The sequence below is a fragment of the Polyodon spathula genome, chromosome 16 (assembly GCF_017654505.1).
Source record: "Polyodon spathula isolate WHYD16114869_AA chromosome 16, ASM1765450v1, whole genome shotgun sequence".
In the NCBI taxonomy this organism is placed as follows: Eukaryota; Metazoa; Chordata; class Actinopteri; order Acipenseriformes; family Polyodontidae; genus Polyodon; species Polyodon spathula.
The window spans coordinates 13,560,525-13,585,030 of record NC_054549.1 but is presented as its reverse complement, the minus strand read 5'-3'; the positions used below and the strand labels follow the sequence as shown (position 1 = coordinate 13,585,030).

Below are 24,506 nucleotides of genomic sequence, written 5' to 3'. Positions count from 1 at the left end.
ACCTCGTACAGCACGTCACTGTAAATCTCTCCCACTGACGCACTATTTCAGGATTACATTTAATTTCCTAAAAAATGCTGTTTTCAGAAAATCCTATCATACAAATACAGAAAGGAAACTGTGTGCAGCAGGGTTACCTCCAGACCACTGGTTCAGAACACGCAACACATACTGCAGTCAGTCAGGCTGGAGGTGCTCTTTGCTAACATTGAGCACAGAGCCCAGAGTAAAGACACAGGCCCCATTTGACAAGCATGAAATGAACCGATGCACTGCCACTTAATGTAATTCACCACATTATTAAACTCAAATTGATGTCAGCCCGGTGTGTGTTACTCCAATCACAGAAGTCTGTAAAATGATAAATATGGCTTTGGATGGTGGATAAGTAGGTTTGAACAAGAACATGAAATGCAGAGAACAGGGGAACTGAGGGTAGCAGTACACAAACAGATACGCTCTTCAATATCAGTAACTAATAAATGCTTCAAGAGATTAAGAGAAGTGAAAACAATCCCAGCAAGAGGAAGCCCATAGAGAAGCTTGTGCTGTCCTGCTGAGACAGTACTGGGCTTCACCCAGTTCCTGTGCTCACAGGATGAAAGAACACATGCCGGCTCAGGTTTCACAGGGCTGTGCAAAGTGCTGGCTCAGGGGAGTGCAAGCCATGATTTCAGCTGAACAGGAAACAAGACATTTCTCAACTCAATCTGAAACTCTTAAAGCAAGGTCACATTACTAAACACTTGGCACGATGCCAAAGCATGTACACGGTGTTTGTTTCCCGTAGCTCTGATTTCACAGCAATGCAACTGCTAACCTGGTTTCACCCAAGTCCTTGGATGTCATTTGGCAGTGAGGGATGGGAGCACAAGTCTTTAGGTAGACTAACCATTTTGTGCCTTCATCAGTGTGAACGTAAATACTGAACCAGACAGGTGTATCTGGGTACAGGCCGAAACTGTGGTAAGGCCTTAAAAACCAGCAGAGAAACTTTTAATGTCAGCCCTCTCTCTATGAATTAAACTGAATCTGAAATAATAAAGGACCATAAGGTCTAGCACACATTATCATTTTGCAACTGTTGGTGCTTTTCGAGAATCGTGGCTGGGTGGAATTGGCGAGTTCTGTTTTTAAGAAATGTTTGTGGTGAAAGCCTACAAGAAAAGGGAACTATCCAAGTTAAGGTTTTATAACAGTCTGGGTCTGTTTAGTCTAATCTGTTCCTAGCTGTACTCATTTCCAGTAGCAAGGTGTCTGTTTCCTCTCTTTGTCTCAAGAAGAAATCTTGGTGGACAGTTAATACAACCCCAAGCTGACGGGATCGTACTTCTAACCAACACAAGAAATAAAATTGCTTTAGCTTCATGTTTTGGGTTTTCAGATTAGTCCTGAACAGTTTTCATTTTTACGTTGGGAACATTCAAGGGATGTGAAAGCAAAATGTTTTGAAAGAGCCACTGTGTTATAAAAGACATCCCCCCACCAATAGCCACTTCACATTCTCTCAAGTACAATCACTTGATAACCGTTTAAAGCTAACTTAAAAGCCACTTGTCTGGTGAAGAGCCTTGTGCCTCTCATGTTACTCTTTACAATTGAACTACAGAATGCAGTATCAAAACATTGATTTAAAAAATCCAAAACATTAACAATGTTTTTGTACAGAGCTGGCATAAAGGGTATATCCACACATGCTGTGGCTTTTCCAGCCAAAGCAGGGTGCTGAATATTTGAATGCAAAGAATACTGGCATATTGAAACTTCCAAATTCTTCCTTAATTCCAATCAACCAAGAGGCTTGCGTTTCACAGCAAGATATACTTGAAAAACGTTTTGCAGAATAGACGAAAATGCAATGCAGGTGACCCAGTACAAACAGTGGCATCTTTAAATGGAGCAAGGCCAACCACATTATTATGACTGTAATTCTAAGAGAGGGAACGAGTAAGGTTCTAATGCAGCATTAGTACCTGGTAGTGCGATACAGTACAAACATATTCATTTTTTAAATAAAGCCCAACCCCTCCTTTGCATATGTGTGCTTTGCTCTCTGCGGTACAGTACAGTACAGCACAGCCTTGTCTTTAAGGCACTCCGCTGTGTGCTGAACTTGCTAGTGCACTGCTGTGCGTGTGTCCTGCTAGTTAATAAACATTCTGGTCACTGCTCTTCAGCCCAGACAGGACGGTGCAGCTCCTCTGTGCGTGGTGTCTCGACAGGCTGCTGGTTGCTATCGGATCCCCTGCAGCAGGTACAGCCAGCCTCGTACCTGCAGCAGCACAGCGCGGACGCCAGCCGCGATCGCACCACCTGGGTGCACAGTACAAACATGATGCAGTTGGCGCCTCCCTGAAACGTGTTTCCAACTCCCTGCGGGAACAAAGCACAAAGCTGATTAGGGAGGTTAGATACCGGCAAAACATAAAACACCTGGTTTCACAGACCCCGATTAGCACTAGTCTAATGTTACTTTAGGCAAAGCAGTCCAAGGCTTGTGCCAAATCAGGGTTTTATGAAACCGTCTCTTCTCAAAGAAGTTTCATATTGTTTTGGCAGTGTTACACTAGGTTACAGAACGTTAAGATCTCTAATGCTTTACTAATGCGTGCTAGATACAGCAGGTATCCTGCTTCATGCTCTAATGCAGTCGCGCTGCAGCGGGTGAAGGATGAAACTCACATGCAGGATTACGAGCATCGGGTTCTGCACCGCGGGGGACTCTGCAAGGGTGAGGACGAAGCGGATGGTGCTCCAGATTCGCAGGGCGATGAAGATGACAGGGATGAGCGTTAGCTTTGTGTCCGCCATGGAGGATTGGGACTGAGACATGGGGCTAGCAGACAGGATGGGCCTGTACTCGGATAGAGCGGCGTGCTGAAAACACGAGAGCAAAACCGTTCAGGAGCAAGCTTCATTCCAGCACTGCACTGGCCTTTAATACAGCCTGGAACTGAATGCAGCTTACCCAAAAAACACTACAGACTGAATCAATGTTAAAAAATGGTCCTTGCAAATTGTGTAATAATTGCACAGTATCTGAAAGGCTACAAATATTTCTATAACAATGTAGTGTGTGACAAAGAGAGAGCCAGACGGACATGCACAATCAATCAACACATCAGGGTTGTAATTGTTTGAATGAAGGAACCAAGATATCCCTCTCTCTCTCTCTATATATATATATATATATATATATATATATATATATATATATATATATATATATATATATACACACACACACACAATATAAACAATTACTTATAAACAATTAATTTTAATAATAATAATAATAATAGATGCCACTTAAAATATGACGCCCTCTCCATTACGAACCTTCATTACCTGGCTTAGTGACAGTGTCATTAACAAGTTGTTCGAATAGTTCGGTAATCTTTAAGACAAGGTTAACCAAGTGTGACAAAACGGGGCTTTTGACCTAGTAACGGATCATAGACCTAGTAACGTCCGTACGTAAATTCTGATGTCGGATATGTTTCCGTACAAGGAAAAGGGAAGTCCGACTGAATTACATTGTAAATTAAATTTAGGTCTACGTCTATATATATATATATATATATATATATATATATATATTATATATATATATATATATATATATATATATAATATATATATAAAGTATATATATAGAAACAGTACGATCTTTGTACACATGGTACGAACTAGAAACATGTACCATGCTTGATCTCTTCAATAAGATTTGCATGTTCTCATGATGCAAAATCATGATTAGGTGTTTCCTAACACCCCCTCCCCCTCCCCCCCCCCCCCTCCCTCCATGCAACTCCCAGAGAAGGGCTTTGATCTTAACATAGCTACATAGCTGCAGTACTCTTCCTTTGTGTTCTCTCCAGCACAAGTGCCTAGAGGCAGAAAAAGCCCTGTTTTCTTGGGAGTCCCTGGGGAAGTTACAGGCAACTTGTTACATAAAATACCTAGGACATGTTAGGATTTTGAGAGTCTACCTTATTAATTTTCTGTTCAATCAAACTATGCAATGCCAGCTCGGTTACGTAGTTAAAACAGAGATTTTGCTTACTGCAGTTTTAATGTGATTTTTGATTAGGATGTAAAGGATAGGGAGAGTGATGTAAGCCAGAATTTCCCAGATTTTTCCTGTGAGCAGCATCCAAAGAATTTGGTCGCTGGCGTGGATACTGACCCAGCACCAGCCCACGGATACGTTGGAGGCATCGTAGCCAATCTTCTGCAGGGACACTGCTGCTATGGTGATCCCCAGAGGGACGCACCAGCTGAGGAGAAGACAAGCAAATAATTACAGTCAAGCTGCTGCGGATGCCAGCCTTGGAGCTGCAAGCCTGGTGTCTCCAGGGCTGTGACTTAATGAGGCTTTAAAAACAAGCCTTTACCTGGATTACATTTAAAACATCCGGACTGTATAATAAAATCCAGCAGTTTATATGTATAGAAAAAAAAGGCTATCCCCACAAACACAAGACTCTAAGCACCTCCTTGAAACACCACCACCAAACAAAAGCTCACAAAGAGGTGAGCATCAATGTGTGTGTGAAGAAAGTGCTGCCAAACACACAAGGGAAAGCCAATGCTCTCACAACGCTTCAGCAGCAATTCTTAACATAGTTATCTGGGGGTAACAATCCCAGCAGAGATCCATCAACAGCCCCAAAGCAGCCTCAGCAATTCATACAGGGCAATTCTCTCATGCCATCCAGATCCTGCTGAGAACCACAAGCATCCCCTCCCCTGATAATGTGCTTGCTACTGCTTTTCTGTGCAAGCCACACTGGTGCTTACTGCTGAGACGACAACGACAGCCTTCAGCAGCAGGAGGTTATGCAGGACTGAAACATATACAGGCTCTGGGACAGCTCATAGTGTTTTGTTGTACTGATAGACTAGTTGGCATTTGAACATGAGTTTATGATGGATATTTAAGCCATGCAGTTGACCTGTAGCAATTAAATAACAACCTGGTATTGCCCCAAAACGATACGGTCATTTACATAAACGTATCTACCGAATGTAAAGCGTCTCGGTACAAATCAGTATTTTCACATGCTTGGGTGGGCCAGATTCACATGAAAATAAATAAACATATAAATAAAATAAATTACCTACAGCTTTCCTAGATTAAGGCAAATAATCAATTTAATTTTATCAGGTCAAAAAAGGCTTGCGCCAGATGGTTCACTATTTATTTATTTATTTATTTATTAAACAAAGCCCCTAATCTGCAGATCACGAGGCCAATTCTTTTTACAGAGCTGCCCTAGCATAGAGCTGATGAGGCACTGCCCCTTTAACGTCCATTAACTTATTCACTGCAAGCTGCACTTATTTCTCTTGGTGCTGCTCAGTTAAATGGCTAATCAATGTTAAAGTAATCTGTAAGAAAATGCCTCAGCAATTTTTGCATGTCAATAACAGATTGCATCCTCTAATGATAAACACTGCGGTGCATTTTGTAAATGGCTTTATTCACTGTAGTTTGGCAAATGGAATTAGATGCCTTTATGCGTTCATTTAATTAAGAATCCATTCATAAAGTTAAAATGGCCAGGATGCAAATGATCATGGATTAATCACTGCCTATGTACTAGAATCCCAAGAGTTATATCGTTACACAGCTGTGGTTAAGGTTTTATTTAAAAAAAATAAAATAAAAAAAAACTAATTTGATTTCCCAATTGCAGATTGCAGTGTGCCAATGACCTTTTAACAGCTGTTGGACCCAGGTGCTCCATGGTAGGGATGGAAATAAGACTCCCACTGCACAGCAGTTTGATCCACTCCAGGTTGTAAAAGGACTTAGTAAGACCTGAGCTTACACTACAGCTAAATCGAGTTTGTATTAAAACCTGGAATGGATGAAACTGCTATTTTTGAAGACAGAATGTGGTGCTCGAGCATAAAATGATAGCCTAAAGTGTTAAACGGCTGCTTCTTGACAGGAAGTAGTACATTTGCTCATAGTACCGATAGCCAGCACTTTAATACATGTACCACTGGAGCAGATCTGCTGTGTACAAAGGTACTCTGCATTGTTGTCATCCCCAGTGAAATCCAGGGACCCGAAAGCTATAAGGATCAATAATTACAGACTGTATTAGACATCAAATACATTAGTAAAAAACTCAGACGGTAACATTTTACAGGAAACAGCTGATGTTTTGAATATGGAAATATACAGTAACAACCTTTCAAAATTTGCAAACAGGTCAACAAGTGAAACTGAATGGCTTCTAATCCTGCAATCTGCATGGCATTTGGGAATAGCCAGTCTGAGAGAAGGGGCTCTGCTCTCTTACAGTGCGGAAACCCCCTCCTTCTAAATGCCTATCATTCCTTCACTCAACCCGTGGCTTGGTGATGCATGCTCTCCCTGATGCAATCCAAGTCCTTTCCAGGGGTTGCAAGATTAATGGTTCGTTTTCTTTATATAACCTTAATCACTTAAATGTTGTTCTCCTGGCAAGGAGGTGATGCTTGCAATCACTTCTTACAATGTAAAAGCAGCCAAGTGCAATCATTTTTATTTGCTGCAAAAGCTGGCAATAAAATAACTGCATTTCCATGCATAGTACACCACACTTCAATAATCACTGTTAAATATTAATAACGCATTATAACAACATATAACCCTATGGCGATAGGCCTTTTTATTGCCTATTAAAACTACAAGTTGGATCTGTTGGTAAGTTAACTATCAGGAAACTATTTCGTCACACTACCTTTTCATTGTGAACATGCACTTACCGAGCTTGTAATTAACTTGAACGCAGTAAAACTGAACAGCCGTCTTTCTCCCTCTGTTTATTCAGCTATATAACCCCAACTCCGTGCAAGGTTCAGAGTTCACAACAGCAGGGAACTCCCAAAACGATGGAGGTATCATTTGGCTAACGCCTGTATGTTCAACTCCTGGTTATAGAACTAACACATACAGTTTCAAACGTGTTGATAACGTACTTTTTTTAAAAAAATTTTAATCTCTCTCTCTCTCTCTCTCTCTCTCTCTCTCTCTATCTATATATATATATACACACACACACATACACATTTTTCTTACCTGATGATATGAAACCACAAAATCAAACTATTTGCCGTCCTCTGGTCAGATCTGACGATGAAAATATACAAGTAAATGGCTATAGCGACAGTCCAGAAAAACGAGCTTGTGTTTGCAAATGTAGACACGCAGCCTTAGAGCACGCAGTCCCAGGAATCCGAATCAAAATCCCTTAAAACTCCGTAAAAGTAAGAAACAGCAGAGAGCAAGTCGGCCACCGACAGGAAAACCAGCAGTTTCCTCGGTTTAGTTCTTAAATCAGCCCAGAACACGTAACTAAATATGATTATACAGGAGCCTAAAAATGAGAAGAAACATGAAATCAAGATAACAGCCCGCTCGTACAAGAACACTTCTGTTCGGGGAACAGCCATTGCTTCGTTCTGGTGTAAGTCTGTGGCTGTTCTTCAACACAAACCCAGCTCTTATCTTTGTAATTGTAAAACAGAAAATACACAGCTTTGTAAACGACTTCAGGCTGTGTAGAATATGTTCACTGGATTTGTCAAAGTTTACCGGGTTAAAACAACAACAACAGCAAATAAAAATAAAGAAAAACGATGTAAGTTAACAAAACAAACTAGACAACACTTAACAAAATAAACGTGTATTCTTGTACAGCAGGTGTTACAAATGAAGCTTTAAACAATAAAGAAAAAAACTTTGAACAAAGAAAAACAAATCAAAATTTCGTTTTAAAGTTTTGGAGAATGTTCAACTACTAGCTGCATTTTGAATATCCATTATATCTCGTAACATTTTAACCCGGAAACTAAACGGCCCCTTCAGCTGCCCATCGCCAATCTCTTTATGTTTTCTCCATAATAATATCCAGAAAACATGATCATGTGAGACCGAGTCTAAACCCTGGTCGGTGTTGTTGCGTTGCAAAGCTTGCAACACACTTTCTCTAACATTTCTCCCAGTACTGTGTCATTGTTACACAGTGTGTTGTAGATGGAAATTACTGGAGAACCAATGACAGACGCATGCAATGGCAACATTATTAAATATCCCTCAACGCTAAAGAGACAGCATGCTGCTGGTGATAAGGCAGCGGGTACCATGGTAGTTACAAAAAGGTTCGCACCCTTGTGATGTCACTGGTATGTTGAAATATGCAAATATTATGACGTAGTGCTGTTCTGTATAAGAATACCATTTGCCATTATTATCCCATATTACAGAACAGCACCCAGGCAGAATACAATACAGCACAGTAAGACAGTGATGGAAATAAGACTCCTATTGTATAGTAGTGTCACCCATTCCCTGTTTTACTACCAGCCTTATTAGCTACAGTGGGGGAACAAGCTCAGATGTGTCTTAATAAACTCACATTAAAACCAGGAATGGATCTACTGCTATGCAATGGGAGTCTTATTTCCATTCCTGGTACAATATGTAAGTCATTACAATGGAGCGGTAAGGTTTCCAGCAGTTCTAAAATTTTGTTTGGGTAGCTAATTGAAAAGTGGTTGTTGAGGGCTGATATTCTGACCATAAATATATGAAGTCTACAGTAAATATAATTCAGCTGGGTTGTGAACTTCATAAGAGAGATACTGTGACAGTATTAAAATAGTTTAATATTCAAATTACTCATATAACTTGTGAGAAGACAGCTGAAGTGTAACAGAAATGAAACTTCAAGATAAGTGCATGCTGGTGTATATTAATGCACACTTTTATTTTGCAGTCCAGTCGCTATGTGGTCTGGTCTCTGTTTATCTGGTATCTTCTTATCCTCTGAAAGTCAGTAGCTCTGCTTGTAATGCAGACTTTACAACCAAAGCGTCGGCACTCTGAGAATTAGATCATACGTATCTTCTGTTTGCTTAACATTTATTCCAAGAACAAACGAGCAATTCACTCCAAATACTCAAAGCTGCACTGTCTGGCAATTTGTTACACTGAACTATGATGCGTTGATGTTTGTTTACTGCATGCTTCCAGCGTTTGCAGTACCCGTATTTACGTCCCACTCAGTTCTGATAATGCTGCTTCCCAACCATAACAGTGCTGCAAGGTTATACACAGGAGAACTCACACCACAGGGGGCTCGGTCTGGAGAATAGAAGGCTCTGTCATTTTAAAAAAAAAATGTTGTGGTTTACTTTATAAGGTGTACACTGGCTATTGATTTAACAATGTTACTTCTCGACGCCTTAAATAAATACAGTTGAAATAAATACATTTGACCTCCACCTGTTTAATGGTTATTGTTTTAAGATGGTCGATGCTTTATTTATTATTCTTTGTCCTTAAAGATGTATCAGCGTGAAAGTGTAACACAAGAGAAAGTTGCATAGCTCTAGAAAAATCTGGTTTTCTGTGGGAGCTGTTTGTTTTTCTTCTCACTCCCCCTGAAGGCTCATAAACACCTTGGTAAACATGTTTGCATTTATTGATCCCGCTTGCCAAACAATCAATTTCGTTGTGTTTGCAGGGAGAAAGAGCGCGCTGCAGGAATGCGGATAGAATCTGGTTTTCTGTGGGAGCTGTTTGTTTTTCTTCTCACTCCCCCTGAAGGCTCATAAACACCTTGGTAAACATGTTTGCATTTATTGATCCTCACAGCTGACTGGATATTTCTAGACACTAGAGGTCTCTGTTGTAAATAAATTCACATTGTAACAAGAAAGTTTTGATGAACTGACTTTTGTGTAATATTCCTAAAAATAAAACGTCATACAATTTGATTTTTAACCTTTAGCTATGGGGATACAACAGATGCTTCAATGTTAACAATGTACGAATTCAACAAGATTATTGTTTTAATGGTGATATTAAAAAGAAAAAAAGATATTCTACTTTAACATATAGAAAACTATGTCTAATAAAGAATTGCCTTTTGTTTTCATTTAAGGGGAAATGGCATCCAACTAGTATTTATGTTTTGTGCCAAAAAATAAAAATGTCAACCAATTTAGTGGTACAGTGTACAATGTTTCCTACTGTTTTTTTAAAATAAGTTTAGACTCTAGTTTAAAAACAACAATTTAATATTACAGTGCATCAGCCAAAGTACTTTTACACTGAACTGCTATTAATAGTGGTTCTACAGTGTTCTAAAAATTTAGTTTTTAGTATAGAAATACATATAGTTTATTTATCAGGCTATTTCAGATCAATGTCAACAGTAAAATAAATAACACTGACAGTATCTCAAATACAGAATATAAAACATATACAATAAAACTCTGATTACCTGAACGCTGATTATCCAAACACCCCTTAGTCCCAGTTAGTTTGGATAATATAAGTTTTACTGTATAAGGATCAACACTTAACATTGTACTTCAGGACTTAAGCAAACCATTAAGGTTTAATGAGTCAGGTTACATCACACTCAACTGCAATTGAATTACAGCCTCATCTTTCAAACCAATGTTATTATCCCTGCATATCATCTCCACACAGAGGACGTTTTCTGCCGCACTGTCCTGGCAGCAAAGGTTTAATAGGCGGGCAATGCAAATAACAAGGTTCTTCATGTTTAGGCATGCTTGCGGGCAGAGGAGAAACATTAACTGCAGAAGGGTGGGCTGCCACTCTGCCAAGAACTCAACATTATGTCCTGCTTCCTGTGCCCACGCTGGACAGCTGGAGTTCCCCATTCCTGAAGCTGAAGTTTTCCAGTAGTGTCACAATATGTGTATGTGTGTGTGTGTATATATATATATATATATATATATATATATATATATATATATATATATATATATATATATATATATATATATATATATATATATATATATATATATATATATATATATATATATATATATATATATATATATATATATATATATATACACACACACACACACACACACACATATACATATGAACATAATTTAGATCTTTTATTTAACATCACATAATCAAACGAAACTACAAAATTAAAAAAGCCTACCGGAAGCCATAATAGTAGTACAGTATTTCATGTTCGATTTTTTCAATTTTGATCAGTTTTTCGTTAAATATGGGAAGCTACAAAGCGGTATGTAATTCTATGTTGAAGTAACATTCTTCAGCAGGTATCATTTGACTTTATGAAGCAAAATGTGTTAATTCTACATGGTGATGCTAAATCTTTGGCCAGAGCTGTACATACACACAATATATATATAGAGAGAGAGATCAAAATATTTAAAAAAAAGAAATAAATAAATTCTAAATGAGAATTAAGTTAACAATCCCTGTAACTTTTTCAATGGATGTTTGTATTTTCCTAGAGGAAAGGAAATGGACTGGTGGAGAGAGAGCTGGATCTTCAGCTGTCTCGAAATGGAAAGGGACTGACACAGCCTGGTTTGCACATGGGTCGTCATTCTATAGTGTGCTGGTCGCAAGGAGGATCATTGCAATAAAATTCTTTATGATGGAAGCCCCAGCAAACCTACCATGCACTGTATGATTCATTAATGGAAATTCCAGCATGCATTTCAATAAGAAAGAGATTGAGAATGTTTAATAGACCCACAAGAGGCTTGTCATGCATTGTAAAACTATTAGACTTCCACAGCCGCAGGTTAAACAGGCAGCTCCCAGCCAGACAGGCTCAATTTGTTAATAACTTCCAAGCCAATTTTCCCCCTTCTTCTTCAAACAGGCTGTGAAGTCAGTGAAGCCCTCACTCGTGTGCTGTACAGTATGTCAGCTCAAAGGACTAGATCCTCAGACAGAAATAGAATACAGGGGACGTATTTTCCATTCAAGACCGCCCATCCAGGGCAACATTTGACATCTGCGTTTTGCTGATGCGTTGTAAAAAGAACCTTCATTCTCAGCAGCGTTAAAAGCCACTGCGTTTGGGATGGATCAAATGCTGGTTACAATCAATGTCTGCTTGAAATTATTGAAGTGACCTTGCACCTCCAAGAGTTCTGGACTCAGCATTGGTTTGAAGTAACTAGACAGGCATTACTGCTCTCCGATCAATGGGCATATCCAAAGTGCTATGTGTGTAAGTGGGATATCTCTGTCCCTGCTGCATAGTAGAGCTATGCACCAACCCACCCCCCACAGCGCCTGCCATAGCGATCTGCTCTTCACACAGAATGCAGTAGAGTTAACATACCCATAGTTTATACCTAAAGTGGGTCAAAGCTTCTGCCCGATAAAACCTGCTTGCTACTACCTATCTTTGTAAGCCCAACAGGCATTATTACCCTGCTACTTCTTTGACATGGTAGGATGATATATTTGTTTAAGCACCGTTATCCATACATACAGAAAAAAAGAAACTGGACACTTATTGCCCCCTAAATACAGCTACGTGATGAAGTAGGTATTACTATAAAACGGCAGACAAAAAAATAAAAAAGTACATTTCTGAAAAGGCTGATACCAAAGCTGCTATGCTAGGTGCTGTGCTACAATGCTCTCTCTGCATCAGGTGCAGGGCTGCTGAGAAGACAATGTTTTCTGCTGCACAGACCGGTACTAAGTTCTACTGCAGCAGAATGTCTACGCAGGGCAGTCAAGGTTACCATGGTTATCCATGCCTCACAGCGAATGTCCTGAATCTGTGCTTGGAACAGTACACAGCACTGTACAACACATCTGCGGTGCATCACTGCAGCATACACTCAGGCTTCTGGACCGAAGGATAATTCAGAGTGTGTAACAGAACTTCATTGCACTAGAATAGACCAGCATTGTCCAAAATATTGTCTGTACAAAGTTTTCTTCATTAAAAGCAAAGCAAAGTCTAATAAACACATAGGGAAAGCACGGTAAAGCATAGGTAAGCATTGTAAAGCATACTGATAAACACGGCAAGCCAGGGTAAACTACAGTATGATAAATGCATAGTAAAGCCTTGGGGAAAGCATTGTAAAACTGCAAAATTACTGTGGTAAACTTTTAAAATGGTAGATCCATTTACTAAGTCATAGCTGCCACAGTTGCAGAGGGGGCAGAAGTCATAGTTGCACACCCCTACTGGAACCACTTTGGAAATGAAGCTTCTAGGAGTCTTTACCGAATAGGCCTCCGAGGTTGTAAAAGGACACAAGCTATAACAAGCCTGATAAATAACAATCTAATGAAGAAACTCCAAAGAGAATTGCACAATACACACATGCTAGGAGATGCAACACGTAAGAAGTGACAATGTCACAAAGCCCCCTGTAACTGACGGTGAACCTGAAGGATCAGTGGGTTAATTTAATGTATACAGACCAGATTAAAAGGAAAAAGTTTACTGCAGTGCTAGTCTATACTTTTACAGGTCATCTGGGCCGGGCCCCCTCTCTTTTCACTTGCTAAGATTAAATACATGTCCCGAGACAAAGTGGTTTTGCTGAACTTCACAGCTGTGGTTCTTGACGATAGCTTATGGAGAATCACTGATAAGCTTGCAGGAAGACCTGAAGTGACCCTGAGCAGAGCAGACACAGTTTGTTGAAGCTGCAGTCGGGGACAGGCTGTGGGTCTTGTGTAAGGTAACCACTTTAAAGGGTTAGCGTCCTGTAGGGTTTCACAAATATTTGGTACTTCTTTACAAAGTGGTAACTGATCCGTCACTTCATAGATTATAAGGACACATAGTACCTAAAAGCCTGTCTACTTGCCATAACGTTTGTCTTCGTTTTGCGTAAGTGTGCTTTAGAATAATTGTGTAAGTTACCAGAAATTGCCACTACCATGAGATATTACCGAACACCTTTGCATTATTTCATTTTATTACCTTAACCCTACCCTCAATCCTAACCTTAATCAAACCTAATTATAGCCTCGCTATAGATTGCTTCTGTTCATATTTTTGTTTTGCTTCCCTGGCAGAGCTCATAGAAGAGAATTATACCTTCTTTCTGCTGCAGGTAGTAGCTTTTGTTCACAGAGTGACTGGATGAGTTGGAAAACCAAGAAGGTCTAGTTTCCCTCTATGGAGTGTGGGCAAAAGGGAACACTTTTTGGAGAATGCAGTAAACATGTTTAATTATCAAATGTAGCATAATTGTGGGTCAAACTGCAACCATATTTAAGAAAACAACACTGCTTTATTATAAAACTGATGCAAAAAAGGATTTTATTGTTAGTAACATTTTAATTTAAACAGAATACTGAATATGTATTATTCTTACAATCAATAATAATACTAATAATTATTAAAAGGTGGCATCATTACTATCAGCATTATTTTCATCAATAATATTCCATTAACTTTATGTACTGTAAAGTGCTGCTGTCATATAAAAATGACCATACAGACAGTCCTAATGTTTTTAAAAGCAGGAGTGTGGGTTTCTGTAATCTGATTTTGCAGGAGAAATGAGATCAAGCCTTTACGCAGACTTCCACGTGCAGAGCTGTGGAGAGCACAGCCACTTGGTGAAGCATTTCTGCAGCAGTATACTTGCTGATTGCTTTATTCAAACTGTTCACAACAACCAGCTAAGACACTGCCACAGAATCACCCACAGCTGGCATCTCCGAGGGGGGGTTTCCCTTCCTGCAAGCCTCCTCTGCTCCTTATCGCACTGAACCGGGACCCGAAAAAAAAGACGCTGCTTACCAAGAAGACAGGCTTATTTGACTCTCCGTTACTAAGGAGTCCTGGACATTAGGAGCAGAGAAGAGTGCTGTACAGCTTCAAGAATTTGAGGCTGAACTTAACGATGCTGTTCTTGTGTTGTTTTGTTTGAGACGTTTTCGAAGCCTCCTCTTTCTGGTTTGATATGGTTTGTTCCTTGGCGTTGTACAACACCCTGTCCTATACAAACTGGAAGCATACTCTCATACTCAATGCCTGGTTACAGCTGGTGTCTGTGAGTTGTGGGTGTCTTCTGCTTCTGTGTTCTGCTGTAAGAAAAGCAAAAAGATATGACAGTACTGACAGTGTATTTTAATAGTCAGATCAGCATTATACAATTTCAGATTGGTAAGAGGGATGTGATGCAAATATGCAAATACATTTATATATATATATATATATATATATATATATATATATATATATATATATATATATATATATATAAACATGTTATAGATACCGTGAATATGAACATAATAAAATCTAGAGAAATGTATTTACAATGTCCTTTTATGCATCCCTCTTATAGTTCATTTATTTGCTGTAACCCATCAAGTTTGTACAGGACAAGGGTAAAAACTGGGATTTATAAAGAAATTCTGCACTATAACTACACTGATATTGATAGAAGTATAAATGCTGAAATCGAGAACAGGTTTAAATATTTGAAGTTCACTTACCGGTCCTACCTGTTTGCATTCTGTCTGGAAGCAATAACAAGGCTGTGTCACGAGACACCGCCACTGAAATTCACTTTAAGCCAGAGTTTGGCGTGACCATAACTAGCACCTATTTAAAACGCCACAGAACTGCAACTTAACACGAGACACTCACTTGCAGCATGTACATGAGCAGAAACAAGTTCCCAGTGAGTGGCACTGTGCAATATGTGCAAATCCACCTGCCTTTCTCCCAAAACTTTTAATGTGCAGTCCAAAGCAAAATGACAAAACTTCAACAGTGCCACAAGCCAGCACCACCGAGTCGGCTTAGCTAACCTGTCAGGACTACAGAGCGCTGTACTGAACCGGAGACATTTAATCAGAACTTTATACAGTGCACAGCCAACCACACCTAGGACTCAAGCTTAACCACACCTCCTTTTATTACACCGCACTGCCAACCAAAGCCTAAAAATACCCCATTCAAATACCCCATTCATGACTGACTCACAATTTTTGTTCACAACAAACTGAGCCACAGATCCCATATAGTCTTCTTACTTCAGCTTGAGGAAGACAAGGGAGAGCAAGGGAGACAGTGAGAGAGAGAGAGACACAGACAGACCAGAATGGAGTGCAGAGATGGAAGCTTTATTCCAAAGCTATCAGCTGGTATTCCCCTCTGCCTGGTTATTTTGGGAAGACAGCCTCATTCCTGTGCTCCCCTGCCGGTAGCCGCCTGGTGACGGAGGCACACAGAGATATGAGGAAGCCCTCACTCTGTTTCTGGTGAGCTCTGTGCGTGAGAGAGAGAGAGAGAGAGAGAGAGAGAGAGAGAGAGAGAGAGAGAGAGAGAGAGAGAGAGAGAGAGAGAAACTGAGCAAAGTGCATTTCCCATCAGCTCTCCTGATCTATTACATTAAAGAAGTGTATTGCAGAGTTTCAGTCTAAACTTCTGCTTACATGAAGTCAGGTAGTTTCCACAATGCGCTCCCTGCTGTACAGATGTACTGGCTGGCTGTTACTGTGAAAAAAAAGAAAGAAAAGGGAAGCGATTTCACTGTCCCTGCCCTGGCACTCTTTGCAAATCTAAGGCTTACTTGTGAAGAACTGCAATTTCCAAGTCTGACGTCATTGAAACATGTGGGGCAATGTCATAACTTGCACTGAATTATTATTATTTATTTCTTAGCAGACACCCTTACCCAGGGAGACTTACAGTTGTATACAAAAAATACATATCAAGAATTACAGTAAAATTAAGAACAAGATACAAAATACAATGACTTCAGTCCAAATATTACACAGCGATGGTACTTAACTATTGAGTTATCCCTTGTGATGCACAAGTTAACCCCAGCTATCAGTAACCTGCAGAGGCAAGTTGAAAAGAAAGGTAGCTCTCCGAACTATTCATCCAATATCCCAATCCATGCTGCACCACACCGGTTGTGTTTTCTCTTTGTTAGCGCTTTCTGGTTATGAATTCAGGCGAGATCGACGCACCGCTTTTCAACTTGTGTTCACTGTGAGCTGAATGGTGTTTTTTTGAAAAATGAAAAAAAACTATAATTTCTGTATGTTATAAGAACTAGCAAACACATGTATGTTATAAAACTACAGCTTTATAATAAGTGCCTGCAATTCACATATAATGGTATATTACGTTAACAATAATCCACATTACAATGAATTAGCCGACATTCCCTGAATATGTGACTTTATGCGTAATTATATTAGGATTACTGACCCGGTTTTTAAAGTGAAACCAGCAATAATCAGCTCAGAATGTTGACTGTTTGAAAAACTGATCAGATAAATATAATAAAAGCATTAAGGTTGCTAAAATACAATTGGAGACATCCAGTAATTGACAAAGGACATCACTGTACCCATCTGATCAGTGGATCTGGAGTAGAGGTAACCCCCCCCTCACCCCCCCGAGTTACTGCAGTTCGTGACTGCCAGTTCCATGGAAGAAACACGTTTTTTATATTTCTTTGTAATACGCCATGGTGTGCCTTGCCCCTAAACCCCTTCCTGTCTTTTGACCAGAACTTTACTCAGATCAGTCATCCTGGTTCAGAAGTTTCACAACTAGCTGTCTTTTTGTCATTCAATGACAGAACTGTACTTGCTCAACTGCAGGAATCCTGAACTGAATCACTATTTACAGCACCTCACACTATTGCTTAAATGGTAAAAAACAAAAACAAAAACGAGACCTGGGAATATAAAGCGCTTTGGTTGCAAAACTATGGTGATCTTTATCTTTTCTTAAGAAAAGAAATAAAACAAAACTGGCAGATGAAACAGCGTGTGGTTTTGTGTGTGTGTGTTTCACAATGACAGGGTTTACATGATGGTAAAAATCAGCTGATTTAATCAAAAACCTATTTCTATGTTTAATTGCCGTTTTTTTTTTGTATCCCTCACTAAAAGATTTATGCCGGGTTTTAATGTTACCTCGGGTAGGCTATACGAACATTAGTGTTATTTGGGGTCTGTGAATCCAGACGAAGATGGTAAAATATTTACAAGCACTAACAAGAAACCTGTTCAATTTTAAGTGTCTGGTGAAGAAAACTACTCTGGTTTGAATCTGGCTTAACCGGTCACAGCCACAACTTTTGTCCGATTTGAGTAATTTACACTTACTTGAAATCTTGAATCACACATTTGTTTTCTGACCGGCTAACTTATTATGAATGACATTTTTAATATCCATGCCTTATTTATAACATGGGCAATGTAGATGCAAAAACTGTTAAGTTTGTTTTTATATTGTATAGTAAGATTTTAGAAATGGTTAACAATGTTTTGAATTGTTGGTAATAATTCCTATGTATTTTGACACGTCTGTTAACTGAAATTTGTAACAAATATTATCACCTAACAGTATTCAATGTTTGTGGTGGTGGCTTAATGAACCAAACCATGGTGTGTCCACAGTATGCATGCATGCACACATATATATATATATATATATATATATATATATATATATATATATATATATATATATATATATATATATATATATATATATATATATATATATACAACACACACACACACACACACAATGCATTTCGTGGAAAGCAGTTTTCAAATTAGGCTTCCGAGATGGGGGGTGGGTGAGTGTGTGAAACCCTCGTATATAATCTTCAGATCAAGCAAACATTCTTGGTAACGTATTTCTTAGAAAGGAGATCTGCGAGGGGCTGTTTTCCTTTTTTTTTGTTTTAGAAATCTTTAGTTCATCTTTATGTTTAATTTCAAAGCAAAACGCATTACGAATGAATTGTAATGACCCTCAATAAAAGACCCTTGCTGACAAATAAAGAGCCAAGCTCACTCCTACCTCAGCCCTGGCCTTCCACCGAGTCCAGGAACTCGGGAGGCAGAGCCTGCCAGTGGTGCCACAGTGTGTGGCTGTCTGAGAGGCAGGGGAGACTTGTCTCTTCTCTGTGACTGCATTGGGCTCCCAGCCATCACATGCTGACAGGTGTGTTTGCCTGCATGCAAAGCCAGTGTATTTTTACCTGCTCTAGCTAATTTTCAGGGAGTGTGAACGTCATTCTCTTTTTTGTTACATTCCATCTTTCTTGCAGTATCTTCAAAAGGTAAATCACTTTGTCACTTGTGTTTTTAGATATGAGACGCCATCGCACAATGGGAAACATTTCAGGCATTTTTTTTTTTTTTTTTTTTACAGTTTCAGAAGGATATTGTTTTAAAAAAAAGGGGAAGAGCTAAATATATTGCAGGTGACTAGTCAGGGTTTGTTTTGTTTTTAGGCGATAGTTTAACCCTGTTAATATGAGGGCTCATCATTTAGTTCTTTATATGTTTACGCAGTGAGATTAAAGTACAATTTTGGGGTTTTTATTATTAGTAATTTTTGTTCAGGCTTTAATTCTGCATGACACCTCGGAAATCAGGTAAAACGACTCTGTTTTACATTTGAATATACTACTTAATACACTTATTAAAAACATCTTTACTTGTTTTCAGAAACAAGGATAATAGTCACTGTTTGTTATAATGAAGGCAGATTCTGCTTAATAAAGGGTTTGACCCTAATTAAAAAAAAAAGATTTATCGGGTTCAACGCTAAAATCAGAACAGTTAAATTCTGATCCACGATGACGGCTGTAGAATCTTGATGGCCAAGACTTTGTGGCCTCACCTTCGTTATGTCTCACGCACACACACCCCTAAACTTTCATTTTTCCTTTAACCTCCCAGATTTTAATAGAAAGAGAAGGAGGGAGGGAGAGCAGGAAATCACTCCTGTTCCTTCTTGCACCCTCTCAAGCATCACAGCATCCTTTTTCCTGCTTATAACAAAGTGACACGGTTATGTTGCCATAATAAATCCCAAGGATTGTGCAAATTCAATAAGTGAAAACAGCAAACCAGTTGGCATAATACATGAAGTACAGGGCGATGCCAGGTCAGTGGAAAGACCAATTATAACGCCAACTAGCCTTCAGAGAGACTGCCATACCCCATTCCTTCTTACACTGGTCTGAGGAATCACTGACTTGGAAGAGAAAGTAACTTTAATGGAATTGCTCCTCTGCACTGTATCGAACATTTTAAATGAAACCAATTCAGCATAAACCTTGCAGAAAAAGGAGCAACACCATTATCAACCATGGCAACAAATAAAATAAGCAACCATCAAAAGCCTACAGCTATGGGCAAAATTTTTGCATCAGCTAGTAGGACTGAGACATCATTAAAAAAAAAAAAAAAAAAAAACTCTAAGAATATAATTTAGATCTTTTATTTAACATCATGTAATCAAATAAATTACAAAATGATATCGCAAAAAAAGTCTACTGGAAGCCATAATAGTAATACAGTATTTCATGTTAGATTTTGAACTGTCACATTTTACATTTGTCAGTCTTTCATTAAGCATATGAAAAACTACAAAGCGGTGTGTAATTTTGTATGTTAATATTACACGTAACATTATTGAGCAGGTTTCATTCGACTTTATGAAGCAAAATTAGTTAAGGTAATGTCAAACTTTAGACCAGAGCTGTACATTTATTTTTTATCTTCAGAAACGTCCAGACCAAAAGTGTGACTTTGAGTCTTTCCAAAGAGAGCCTAATATCACACACACACACACCTCTAAGGATGATACATTACATTTTTATTTTATTAGATAAGGGGAAAAAAAAACATGTGTTTGAACAATGATGATATTAAATGAACACGTACAGTACAACATACCATCTGACCAACCACAGGCAATGGAGGAACATCTGTTTTCAGGATTAAAAAAAGCTTCTTGCAGCAAAAGTTAGGTGTGGTTGATCATATTGGCTTACCATGTATCGCTGGCATTTTAATATTATTTTGGACTTCTTTAATAATAACGGACATCCTCAATTCAGCCGAGCTGTCTCCCAAGACCTTTACCCAGCTTCCCTCCCCCTCCTCTACAAATGAGATCATTCTCTAAAAGGCAGAACTGGAGCTCTGTCTCATAATCAGCCAGCTGCAGCCACGTGATAAGACACAAGGAATTTCCACACAGCTTTGTCTGACGAAACCGCAGTTTAAAGAAACTAGCCCTTAATGTTTGCAGACACACAGCTGACGATCTCGGAAATGTCTTTTTGCAATGTGTTTTTTTACTTTGCTAATATCCGCGGGTTTCACTGTTAGTATGAGTGATGTCGAGGGAGGCTGTGAAAAAAACTAAAAAACAGGCGCAGTGGAGTCAGCGACAGGGTGCAAACACACACCTGTTTACAGCTGAACAGGAGGAACATTAATAATTAACCACAGCGAGTCATTCAGCACAATGCTACAATGATTAGGCAAATCGCTATGTGACTGAGCTGTGTTTTTCTGTTAGTGCCAGGGAGCCAGCAACCAGCTGAAACCTCATGTTGGCTTGTTTGTTGAAAGATGACGTGTGTGCTTCGTGCTGGAATGTACTGATCTGGGGAATGTGCAAAGGGTTTGAACCCAGCACTGGAGGTTCAAAACTCAGCATGCCAGCATTCCAACTCCCCTGCACTGTCCCACATTGCAATTTTACACTCCAGACTCCACAGCTGCAGCAGTGCCAGGTTGACCTGGTTTATTCGCTCTCTAAAAATCTCTATCACCTGTGATATTTGTGTTTCAATTAGCAATACACCTCTTATTTAATGCAAGCTGGACAGAGTTCATCAAATGAGTCATGGTCACCCGCACAGTATTCCAGCAGTCCAGCAACCTCCTGTGACTGTATCCACTGAAAAACCTTGTTTACACACCCCAAAGGTAGTTCTAGCAGTAGGGACACGCTTCCTACTTGGAACCAACCTGCCACTATGTCACTATGTGAGCCAGGTTGTAGGCACAGTTGAGTTTATAATGATAGGCCAGGAGACGAGAGATTTTAAAAAGGGGTGGCACTTACAGAAACACCTATTGAGACATGCTTGCAAGGTGACAACCATCTTAAATACGCTTTTTAAAACCTGTGCAGGACACTGTGCCTTTAAAAGAGGAGAGAGTCTAGTCGGGTTTGCAATCTGCCCTTGAAAACAGTTTCTGCGCATGGCTTGTGTTCAGAATGGTGCCAGGCCACAGGCTTAGCGTAGTTCTCCCCTGTTAAGTGGTGACCAGATGGCTTGCAGAATAAATGAGGAGGTTTCAAAAAACAAGTTACATTATGATAACAATTTACTTTACATCATGTGAGACTTTTATTAACTGCAGGACACACTACAAAGAGACTGCTTATTACATCACACTCAATCTAATGCACAGTATCGATTCTTCAAAACTATTATGAAAACTAAATGTCACACCAGCTTTGACTGTACTGTAACACCAGACGTCAAAGGCTCTGCTGCGTATTACGAAAAATACAAATCTGTTCTTTTTTTAAATAGAATGGGAAAGTAGCATTCTTTTTTCTATAACATGTTTATATACAGTAGCATGACATCTTACATGGTAAACAATATGTATCAAAAAAATGCAATTCCGACGTTATAGAGAATTCTGAACTCACCCGCACTCTTTCTCGTTTAACCTTGGGGTTCAGTTTCTATTAATGTAACACTTATTTCTGCTTCGCACAGTCCCACCCCAATCAGACAAATACAGCAAGTCAGCAAGCTGTGTAGATCTGACTGATGGAAGCGATCTTCACAGGAAGTCATTCTCGCTCCCAGCCAGGTGTGTGTTTTTCGTAATTGCTAGCAAAACAATTCCATTCCTTTAGCGACAGCTCACACAATTTACACTCATGTTACCTGTTCATTAAAATCTATTCATTTGCGGTTAGAGAGGAGAGTTAAGAACCAGGGACTGGCTTAAAGCGTCTGTAGATTCTGGAGCCAGCTGACAAGCCTGTTTCTCACAGAACAATGCTGCTTCAGTTCTTCCTGTACAGCAAATGTTCAGAAGCACCTTGTGACTCACTGGTCGCTGCTGATGTGTGTAAGAGGTCACGATTTAAGTGTTGCTGGGAGCTCTTGGTCGGGAGCCAATCACAACGTGAAAATTTGCCCCTGTAGCCAGTAAAAAACAAGAGAGCTGGGGTATCTAGGAGGGGTGAGATCAGAAGGGGTGACCCAACAGGTTTGCTCTGAAATGACTCATAATTTGAAGTACAAACACTCCCTTCAGTTCTCAAAACAGGCTGGACAAGCACTGTGAAGAAGGACATGTGCAAATCAGTCCCAGCGATCGCTCCATACGCAGACCCAGTCTGACTAATGTTTTGATGAGATTCCTTTATAACAAAAGTCGTTTCTAAAGCAGCAGAACGGTAGCTCTCAAACTGGGGTCCAGGAGTTAACACAGTAATATTTGTTTATACACAAATACAGCACTTTCTTTCCCTTCCGTGATATCTGAGAGCAGACCTGAAAGTTTGAACTTTCATTCTGCAACAGCTCTGGGTTGGTGTTTATTCTCACAATGACAAAGTGAAGCGTAACAGTAAAGGACTCACGATTACTGAAAATTCCACCCATCCAGCACACCTTGAGGCTCCACACCTGAACATCAATCAACAACAGCAACCCTTTCATGAGCAACACCAGTAGAGTGTTGCTACAATGAAAGAGTACAGTATCTGTCTGGCTTGTAACATTTTAAAGCATTACCTCCAATACCCCTGAATCATTTACAACACAGCAAGTGGGGTAACTCATGCTAAAAGCATGGCAAAGTCTTACACAGAACAGAGAAGCTAACACTAAACTGGCTAGCAAATCGTAAAACCAAATCTATAACACAGCGTACAGGGAAATGCAATATTGCTGGCCAGTTACCCAGGTTACCTTTTAAAGCGAAAGCCCCCATTTGCTGTACAGGTGTTCAGTAATCCTGGCATACAGTACAAAAAGATTATTTGCGTCTTTTGCTTTTGTATCTGTTGGTCTAAAAGTCCATTTTAGTCTGATTACGACGTTCTATTTGCAGTTGTGCTGCTTAATAACATCTCGCCCACGTCATGCAATGTTTTGCGAAAGGCTCAAGCCATCTACAGTTATCAGATTGCAAGGTTCATGTTGCACACAAATCCCAAAGTAAACTTCAGTATGATAATATCACTTCACCCACTCGGACTAATCTAAGTTTTATGAGCCTACCCTATCTGTGTCTACACGCTGACACACACACAGGCAGTCATACCTCTAGGGCGTGTTCGTGTGACATCAAATCCTGACCTCTCTGTGCTCTCACACTTTCATCTAGCTAACGAGAAGGGTTTAGCTTAACTCAAGTGAATACATTAGATCAGGCAAAAGTATTTCAATTCAATACTTAGGGTGTTCTATACAACAAGGTACTCTACATTCCTCTTTGTTATTAACCCTTTCCTTTGCAGTAAATATAATGCTCCCTTGTTCTTTCACAATATGATCATTCACTGATGCCGAATTAAAAATGGTAACACATTTACAACATTCAGTGTAAATGGAGTTAGTCAAATCATCTGCCGTTCAGATCCACTGAATAGACGCCCTCAATGCAGTAAAACATTTATTTAATATGTGTGTGAATCCACAGCAAAGCATGGAAAATGAATTATTGACAACCTACTTTTTTTTTTCACGTTGGATTTAGGTTAGACCAAATTGCTTTTTAAAATGACTAATATTCACCACCCCAGCCCAATTCTTTTCATTCTAGAGGTGTAATTGAGTTACAAATACGCAAAAAGTCCACTCCCATT

General features: G+C 39.4%; 1 protein-coding gene and 1 long non-coding RNA gene across 2 annotated transcripts; both read right to left on the bottom strand.

The window, feature by feature from the left end:
* Positions 1–1,929: 1,929 nt before the first annotated feature.
* On the bottom strand, positions 1,930–8,114 carry LOC121328925 (G-protein coupled receptor 157-like). The gene is given in 4 exon segments (XM_041274071.1): positions 1,930–2,373; positions 2,683–2,877; positions 4,067–4,280; positions 7,079–8,114. Coding segments are annotated over 4 exon segments (993 nt in total). The 5' UTR covers positions 7,453–8,114; the 3' UTR covers positions 1,930–2,163.
* A 5,984-nt stretch (positions 8,115–14,098) lies between these two features.
* On the bottom strand, positions 14,099–16,631 carry LOC121329246. Its single transcript, XR_005951751.1, has 3 exons — positions 16,256–16,631; positions 15,311–16,088; positions 14,099–14,896 (listed from the first exon to the last, which is right to left on the bottom strand). It is a non-coding gene; the product is annotated as an uncharacterized LOC121329246 (long non-coding RNA).
* Between the last annotated feature and the right edge of the window lie 7,875 nt (positions 16,632–24,506).